Source organism: Aristolochia californica, unplaced genomic scaffold (genome assembly GCF_029961685.1).
Source record: "Aristolochia californica isolate CCGP_79_NKW_82.1479 unplaced genomic scaffold, dmAriCali1.0.hap1 SCAF_4, whole genome shotgun sequence".
Taxonomy (NCBI): Eukaryota; Viridiplantae; Streptophyta; class Magnoliopsida; order Piperales; family Aristolochiaceae; genus Aristolochia; species Aristolochia californica.
The window spans coordinates 16,499,274-16,509,093 of record NW_027182103.1 but is presented as its reverse complement, the minus strand read 5'-3'; the positions used below and the strand labels follow the sequence as shown (position 1 = coordinate 16,509,093).

Sequence of the window (9,820 nt, the reverse complement as noted above, 5' to 3'; positions counted from 1 at the left end):
GGACGTTGTGCGGTAACTAGAAGTGAGTATACTAAACCTTCACGCCTGCTACTTTTATTGATATAGATGAATGCGGGGTAAGGACTCTTATTAGATAGATGTGGGCTAAGGACTGTGTTGACTGAAGCTTTCGACATCCCGGAAGGACAAGGAAGCGGGGGCAGAAGACAAAGACATTCTAGAAAAGAAGGCACGCGAAATCCGGTCTCCTTTCCTTCCCTGGGGTCAGTCGGGAAGTGAGTTTGGAGGATACATTTTAATAAAAGGTCCCCCTCGTCCATCCATCTCAGAGATCTGGATCAATGCACATATCAGAACGCGCCGGAGGACAGAGTTTTTTTCCTTTTTCCTTTTATTAGTACTCTATTCATTGAGCTACAAGACGCGGACCAACTCCAAATAGTGGCGGTCGGCCCTTGAAGCAATTCCCCTTTTCCTTTGGCCAGGAATGGATCACATTCAATGTTGATTTCTCATTCACATCATCAGTTTAAATAGCCGTTTTACAGAATATACATGGAAGACTTATGAGTGATTAACGGGATTACATAATCACCGGATTTACAGAATATTTATATGATTTCTCCTTAAGGGAAGAAATCTCAGAGTAAATCTTAACACTCCCCCTCAAGTTGGTGCATAGATATCACTTATGCCCAACTTGTCAAGACATTTGTTAAAAGCTCGGTAAGACACTGCCTTGGTTAGCACATCGGTAAGCTGATCCTCAAATCGAACATGAGGGACTTCAATGATTCTTGCCTCTAACTTTTCTTTAATAAAGTGTCTATCAACTTCAACATGTTTAGTTCTATCATGTTGGACTGGGTTGTGGGCAATATCACGTGCGGCCTTATTGTCACAATATAATTTCAAAGGACTTGTCTGCTCAATATGTAGTTCTTGTATCAGATTTTTGATCCATAATAATTCACATATTGCCTTGGCCATTCCCCTATATTCGGCTTCAGCTGAAGATCTAGCCACCACCTCTTGTTTCTTACTTCTCCAAGTGACCAAATTTCCACCTACAAATGTAAAGTATCCAGATGTAGACCGTCGATCTTCTATTGACCCAGCCCAATCGGCATCGGTATAACCTTTAATTTTCAAGTCACCTCCCTTTTTAAATAAAATTCCTTTCCCTGGAGATGATTTCAAGTAGCGCAGGATACGGTTAACGGCATTCATATGTTCTTCACTTGGAGAGTGCATCAATTGACTAACCACACTTAGTACATAAGCTAAGTCAGGTCGGGTATGTGCAAGATACATTAACCTCCCAACTAGTCTCTGATAACGCTCCTTGTTAGCAAGAACTTGATCTGAATGTATTCCCAGTTTCAGATTTTCTTCCATAGGAGTACTAACTGGACTACATGCTGTCATTCCAATTTTCTTCAATAAATCCAAAGCATATTTTCGTTGAGATAGAAAAATTCCTTCCTTGGATCTGGATACTTCAATGCCAAGAAAATATTTTAAGTAGCCAAGATCCTTCATTTCAAATTCTTTAGCCAGACAACTTTGCAATGATTTCTTTTCTTCTGGATCATTCCCAATTACTATCATATCATCAACATATACAATAAGAGTTGTGATGGTCTCCTTGTTATATTTCAGGAAGAGAGTATGATCTGAGTTGCTTTGCTTGTATCTGATAGATTTCATAAAATTTGTGAACCTTCCAAACCATGCCCTCGGGGACTGCTTCAAACCATATAGGGATTTCCTCAGTTTATATACTTGTTTGCATCCTTTGTTTTGCATAATGCATCCAGGAGGTAATTTCATATATACTTCTTCTTGGAGATCTCCGTGCAAAAATGCATTTTTTTACATCAAACTGATATAAGGCCCAATCAAGATTCACAGCCAGAGATAGTAGAATCCGAACGGTGTTGATTTTGGCCACTGGTGTGAATGTCTCCATATAATCGATCCCGTAGGTTTGAGTATATCCTTTGGCGACAAGCCTTGCTTTGAACCTTTCAATGGTGCCATCGGCTTTATATTTAATGGTAAATACCACCTGCATCCAACCGGTGTCTTTCCTACAGGTAGGTCAACCACTTCCCATGTTGAATTCTTTTGAAGGGACCTCATTTCTTCATTCATGGTTTCTTTCCATTTAGGATCTTTCAAGGCTTCCTGCACACTATTAGGAATAGATATAGCAGATAATTGATTCACAAATACTTCATTTGCCTTTGACAATCTATGATAAGACACAAAATTATGCATGGGATACTGAGATTTAGAGGTGAGAAGAGGTTCATAATTGACTCTAGGTTTTCCTATTGTGGTTCGATGAGGTAGCACTCTTAGTTGAGTTTCAAAACTTACCTGAGGTTTAGACATGGACTCGGACTCAGAAGGCAATTGATCTATTGGTACATTATGAAGGGGGGAAGATGGCAGCTGAGACTCTGATAGCATCACTTCCATTTGGTCTTGTCTTTCTCCATCCTGTGAATCATGTTGATTTGTATCATTTTGATGTCCACAGCCGTAATCAGAATATTGACCACTTGTAGTATCCAAGATATCCAACTGATGATAAAGGGTCTTCAATTCAATCGTGTTCTCCCCCTATATTGAAGACTCGGGAGTAGAATAATACATATTTTCTTCGTGAAATACCACATCAAGAGTGACATACAATTTTTGAGAGGGAGGATGATAACAATGATAACCTTTCTAATGTTGAGCATAACAAAAAAAAAACACACTTGAAAGCTTGGGGTTCCAATTTATGTCTCAATGACTTATGGAGGTGAACAAAGGCTACACACCCAAAAACTTTAGGTGGTAGATTCGGCACAGCAGGTGAACTTATGGTTTTATGAAGAACACTCAAGTGAGTCTTAAATTGTAACACACTTGAGGGTATTCGATTGATAAGGTAAGCTGCAGTTGCGATAGCTTCACCCCAGTAACTGGCCGACATATGAGCTTCAAACAAGGAAGCATGAACAACCTCAAGAAGGTGGTGGTTCTTTCGCTCTGCAACCCCATTTTGCTGAGGGGTGTACGGACAAGTAGTTTGATGAGTAATACTATGATCATCTAGATATTCTTTGAAACTTTGATTCACAAATTCTCCACCATTGTCACTTCGAAGAGTTCGTATTGTAGAATGATACTGAGTGACTATCATTCTGTGAAATTGTTTGAACAACGAACCAACTTCACTTTTTGACTTCATTAAACAAATCCAAGTCATACGGGTGTGATCATCAATAAAAGAAACAAACCACCGTTTATCATTAAGAGAGACTATTTTTACTGGACCCCACACATCAAAGTGAATAATCATAAATGGTGCTGAGCTCCTATTCATGCTTATTTGGAATGGAACACGATGACTTTTTGCCAATTCACATACATCACACTTAAACTCTGAAATAGATAGTTTTGCAAAAAGTGTAGGAAACAATTTCTTTAAATAACCAAAGGATGAATGACCCAACTGTTTATGCCATAACCAAATGTCAGAATCTGCAGATTTTTTCTTCATGGAGAACGCTTGGGCTAACTGATGAAAACTTTCTGGCTGCAGATCAAGGTAATAGAGTTTCCCCCTTCTAGTACCATACCCAATTGTCTTCTAAGTTCGAATGTCCTTAAAAACACAAAGGTAAGGCCAAAAAACCACAATACAATGCAGAGTATGAGTTATTTGAGCAACTGATAATAGATTATGATTGAGGGTTGGAACAACTAATACAGAATCAAGACTCAGATTTTCAGTGAGAGTGATAGAACCTTCTCCAATAACGTGAGATGGAGTACCATTTGCTGTAGATACAATATGTTGTTCAGATGGTTTCATACTTTTAACATGATAATTGTCAAAGGCCATATGATCAGTAGCACCAGAATCAATTATCCATTCACTATTTCTACTAGGAGTGGAAGTATTAAGAACCTTACCAGATGTAGCGATTAAGACTGATGCATCCTAAGTTATGTGAGAGGTGGAAGGTTCTGCTACTACATTGGAAGCATGATTATTTGATTTGGAGTTCCATTTGCGAGGCGCTTTTGTAGGATCTCACCATTCTGGATACCCAATAAGTTCATAATATCGTTCCTTTGTATGCCCAATCTCACCATAGTGAGTACAAATGCGCTCTAGTTTGGTTGTTCCAACCTCATAGCTACGATTCTGAGATCCTGATGTTTGATTTTGATAACTGTTAGGACTAGTTGGTCGAGCTGTTTTAGGCTTAGCTCGACGTGCTACCATCGCAGATGTCTTAACACGGTCAACTTCACTATTTAAAGTGGTTCTACGAACAGAATCACGACGTACATAAGCATAGGCTTCTTCAAGATCCAATATTGGGTCTTTTCTGAGAATTTCGCCACGGACTTGTTCGAATTCTGCATCCAATCCGTTTAAGAAAATATGAACACGCAATCTTTCAAAGGATTTCCTATAAGAGATAACATCATCAGGATCTTTCATTATAGTCCTGTCACGATGATCAAGTTCTTGAAAGATTTCCACTAGATCACCATAATACGTTGATAAAGGATGACCAGTCTGTTTGGTGGAGAAAGGTCTCTGATTCAATGAAAATAATTGTGATTCATCTGACCCATCATAGAAAGCCTTTTCCAGAGCATTCTATATTTCGCGTGCGGTACGCAGCCGAATATAGCGCTTCATAATATCTAGTGACATAGTGGTTAACAACCACCCCTTGACTTTTTGATTTTCAGCATACCATTTTGCATAGGAGGCATCCGTTTCTTGTGGGAATTGTGTTTTCCCCATAATATATTCGAGCTTTTCTCGTCCCGCAATTTGCATCTCCATGATCTGGGACCATACATCATAGTTGACTTCGGTAAGAGTGACACTGGTTGTAAAACCAGAGTTTTCAGATTGCACATGAATAATCGGTGTTAATTCCTTCGACATGATGAAAAGAAAGTTCGTAGAGTGATTCGGTCTGGTCAGGTTCGCTTTTTAAAAAATATTGGTCCGGTCCGGTCCGTATACTGATTCGGTATGGTCTGGTTCTCTTTCTAAAAAATATCGGTCCGGTCCGTAAACTGATTTGGACTGGTTCGGTTCGCTTAGCTGGACCGATGGTCCGTCCACTTGGCAAAAAATAATTTAATAGACCTAAGTTCAAAACAAAAAAATTTTCTTTATACTGTACCTCTTCTTCGTCGAGACGACGAAATTTCGTCTCGACAGTGCATCTCTTCCCCTTCGCTGGCGTCAGCAGGGCTGACGATTTTCTGGAAGACCGTCGTCGTTGAAGGTCTGCTGAGGTCCGAGCAGTGGCTCGGCTACGATTGTCGACGGCCTGCGGAACGTCCGAATAGCTCTGTTTCACGTCAAGTCATCGGTCGGCGAAACTTTCTGATGGAAGGCCGAGCAGTGGCTCGGATACGGTCGTTGGCGGCCTGCGGAACGTCTCGACGAAGCTTTCTGGTGGAAGATCGTCGGCGGCGGCCTGCAGAGCTTCCGAACAACTTTGTTTCGCGGCGAAATAGAGTTTAGATTACAGTTCTTCGGCGACGAGAAGGAGAAGGAGATGATTCTCCTACTCTGATACCAAGTCGAAAATAATAATTCACATTCAATGTTGATTTCTCATTCACATCATCGGCTTAAATAGCCATTTTACATAATATACATGGAATATACTTATGAGTGATTAACGGGATTACATAATCACTGGATTTACAGAATATTTACATGATTTCTCCTTAAGGGAAGAAATCTTAGAGTAAATCTTAACAGGGAACTATGCCAATCCTCAATCACCAAATTAAAGAGAAACTTCAGAAAAGAAAAGAAGGAAATCGATCAGCAAGACACGGTATTAGTACTAGGACCTACTTTTATATTAGATTGGAGCCTGAGGTTAGGGGATTACTAGAAAGAGGTCAGCTACTTATCCTCTCAAAACGATAGCTCCAGGGGATACCTTATTTAAGGTAGTCGTTCAACAACCCGGGGAACAAACCCGAGGAAAGTGCCCATAACATAAGGAGGGGGGTTGCACAAAAAATAGTCGATTTAAACGAAGACGAAGGGACTACTTCCGTGTTTTCTTTTCCAATGATGAACTGGGATATACCATGACGCACTTGCGAGGACTGAGTCTTTCTTGGCTCTCAGCCGAACCTTGCTTTAGGCTCGTCATGGGCCACCACCGGCTCCCTTTGAGGATACATTTTCAATCATTGCATTACGCGGGTGATCGCACCAACAGGAGGAGTAGGTGCTCGTCTCGTGAACAAACCCTTTGCCTTAGGCCACTAAGGAAGGCAGGATTGAAGAGGCATTCCTTACTCGGGGATCACGCCCATGCCCATGGCGCTGACGGATACTAAAGATGCCCCATTCTTAGACCTTTCTAAACCTACACTCCTTCTTCGTTGAGCAAGGAGAAGTCGAAGGGGGTGGCAGCTATAAGAAGAACCTCGGAGCTTCCATTCGAGGCTTATTCAACATCAACAAGAGAGATTGGCTTAGAAGCAGCAGTCGAAAATAATAATTCACATTCAATCTTAATTTCTCATTCACATCGTCGGCTTAAATAGCCGTTTTACAAAATATACATGGAAAAATAATGAGTGATTAACAGGATTACCCAATCATCGAATTTACAGAATATTTACATGATTTCTCCTTAAGGGAAGAAATCTCAGAGTAAATCTTAACACTCCCCCTCAAGTTGGTGCATAGATATCACTTATGCCCAACTTGTCAAGACATTTGTTAAAAGCTCAGTAAGACACTGCCTTGGTTAGCACATCGGCAAGCTGATCCTCAGATCGAACATGAGGGACTTCAATGATTCTTGCTTCTAACTTTTCTTTGATAGAGTGTCTATCAACTTCAACATGTTTAGTTCTATCATGCTAGACTGGGTTGTGGGCAATATCACATGCGGCCTTATTGTCACAATATAATTTCATATGACTTGTTTGCTCAATATGTAGTTCTTGTATCAGATTTTTTATCCATAATAATTCACATATTGCCTTGGCCATGCCCATGTATTCGGCTTCAGCTGAAGATCTAGCCACCACCTCTTGTTTCTTACTTCTCCAAGTGACCAAATTTCCACCTACAAATGTAAAGTATCCAAATGTAGACTGTCGATCTTCTATTGACCCAGCCCAATTGGCATCGGTATAACCTTCAATTTTCAAGTCACCTCCCATTTTAAATAAAATTCCTTTCCCTGGAGATGATTTCAAGTAGCGCAGGATACGATTGACGGCATTCATATGTTCTTCACTTGGAGAGTGTTTAAATTGACTAACCACACTTAGTACATCAGCTAAGTCTGGTCGGGTATGTGCAAGATACATTAACCTCCCAACTAGTCTCTGATAACGCTCCTTGTTAGCAGGAACTTGATCTGAATGTATTCCCAATTTCAGATTTTCTTCCATAGAAGTACTGACTGGTCATACCAGTTTCCTTCAATAAATCCAAAACATATTTTCGTTGGGATAGAAAAATTCCTTCCTTGGATCTGGAGACTTCAATGCCAAGAAAATATTTTAAGTAGCCAAGATCCTTCATTTCAAATTCTCTAGCAAGACGATTTTATAATGATTTCTTTTCTTCTGGATCATTCCCAGTTACTATCATATCATCAACATATACAATAAGAGTTGTGATGGCCTCCTTGTTATATTTTCAGGAAGAGAGTATGATCTGAGTTTCTTTGCCTGTATCCGATAGATTTCATAAAATTCGTGAACCTTCCAAACCAAGCCCTTGGGGACTGCTTCAAACCATATAGAGATTTTCTCAGTTTACATATTTGTTTGCATCCTTTGTTTTGCATAATACATCCAGGAGGTAATTCCATATATACTTCTTCTTGGAGATCTCCATGCAAAAATGCATTTTTTACATCAAACTGATATAAGGGCCAATCAAGATTCACAGCCAGAGATAGTAGAATTCGAACGGTGTTGATTTTGGCCACTGGTGCGAATGTCTCCATATATTTGATCCCGTAGGTTTGAGTATATCCTTTGGCGACAAGTCTTGCTTTGAACCTTTCAATGGTGCCATCGGCTTTATATTTAATGGTAAATACCCACCTGCATCCAACTGGTGTCTTTCCTATAGGTAGGTCAACCACTTTCTATGTTGAATTCTTTTGAAGGGACCTCATTTCTTCATTCATGGCTTCTTTCCATTAAGGATCTTTCAAGGCTTCCTGCACACTATTAGGAATAGATATAGCAGATAATTGATTCACAAATACTTCATTTGCCTTTGAGAATCTATGATAAGACACAAAATTATGCATGAGATACTGAGATTTAGAGGTGAGAAGAGGTTCATAATTGACTCTTGGTTTTCCTCTTGTGGTTCGATGAGGTAGCACTCTTAGTTGAGTTTCAGAACTTACCTGAGGTTCAGACATGGATTCGGACTCAGAAGGCAATTGATCCATTGGTACATTATGAAGGGGGGGAGATGGCAGCTGAGACTCTGGTTGCATCACTTCCATCTGGTCTTGTCTTTCTCCATCCTGTGAATCATGTTGATTTGTATCATTTTGATGTCCACAACTGTAATCAGAATATTGACCACTTGTAGTATCCAAGATATCCAATTGATGATAAAGGGTCTTCAATTCAATCGTGTTCTCCCCCTATATTGAAGACTCGGGAGTAGAATAATACATGTTTTCTTCGTGAAATACTACATCAAGAGTTACATACAATTTACTAGAGGGAGGATGATAACAACAATAACCTTTCTGATGTTGAGCATAACCAACAAAAACACACTTGAGAGCTCGGGGTTCCAATTTATGTCTCAATGACTTATGGAGATGAACAAAGGCTACGCACCCAAAAACTTTAGGTGGCAGATGCGGCACAGTAGGTGCACTTATGGTTTTATGAAGAACACTCAAGGGAGTCTGAAATTGTAACACACTCGAGGGTATTCGATTGATAAGGTAAGTTGCAGTTGTGATGACTTCACCCCAGTAACTAGCTGACATATGAGCTTCAAACAAGGAAGCACGAACCTCAAGAAGGTGGCGGTTCTTTCACTCTGCAACCCCATTTTGCTGAGGGGTGTACGGACAAGTAGTTTGATGAGTAATACCATGATCGTCTAGATATTCTTTGAAACTTTGATTCACAAATTCTCCACCATTGTCACTTCAAAGAGTTCGTATTGTAGAATAATAAACTGAGTGACTATCATTCTGTGAAATTGTTTGAACAACGAACCAACTTCACTTTTTGACTTCATTAAACAAATCCAAGTCATACGAGTGTGATCATCAATAAAAGAAACAAACCACTGTTTATCAGTAAGAGATGTTATATTTGCTGGAATCCACACATCAGATTGAATAATTATAAACGGTTATGAGCTCCTATTCATGCTTATTTGGAATGGAACACGATGGCTTTTCACCAATTCACATACATCACACTTAAAATCTGAAATAGATAGTTTGACAAAAAGTGTAGGAAACAATTTCTTTAAATAACCAAATGATGAATGACCCAACCGTTTATGCCATAACCAAATGTCAGAATCTACAAATTTATTCTTCATGGAGAACGCTTGGGCTAACTGATGAAAAATTTCTGGCTGCAGATCAAGGTAATAGAGTTTCCCCCTTCTAGTACCATACCCAATTTTCTTCTGAGTTCAAATGTCCTTAAAAACACAAAGGTTAGGCCAAAAAACCACAAAACAATGCAGAGTACGAGTTATTTGAGCAACTGATAAGAGTTTATGATTGAGGGTTGGAACAACTAATACAGAATCAAGACTCAGATTTTTAGTGAG

General features: G+C 39.6%; 1 protein-coding gene across 1 annotated transcript; it reads right to left on the bottom strand.

Moving 5' to 3' along the window:
* Positions 1 to 627: 627 nt before the first annotated feature.
* LOC137963110 (uncharacterized) lies at positions 628 to 6,173 on the bottom strand. Its single transcript, XM_068810288.1, has 15 exons — positions 6,108 to 6,173; positions 5,723 to 5,806; positions 5,381 to 5,572; positions 5,178 to 5,327; positions 4,657 to 4,924; positions 4,062 to 4,602; positions 3,796 to 3,908; positions 3,600 to 3,625; positions 3,229 to 3,472; positions 2,804 to 3,006; positions 2,644 to 2,700; positions 2,347 to 2,592; positions 1,989 to 2,088; positions 1,228 to 1,565; positions 628 to 885 (listed from the first exon to the last, which is right to left on the bottom strand). The coding sequence occupies exons 1-15, from the start codon at positions 6,171 to 6,173 to the stop codon at positions 628 to 630; spliced, it is 2,886 nt and encodes a 961-aa protein (XP_068666389.1).
* Between the last annotated feature and the right edge of the window lie 3,647 nt (positions 6,174 to 9,820).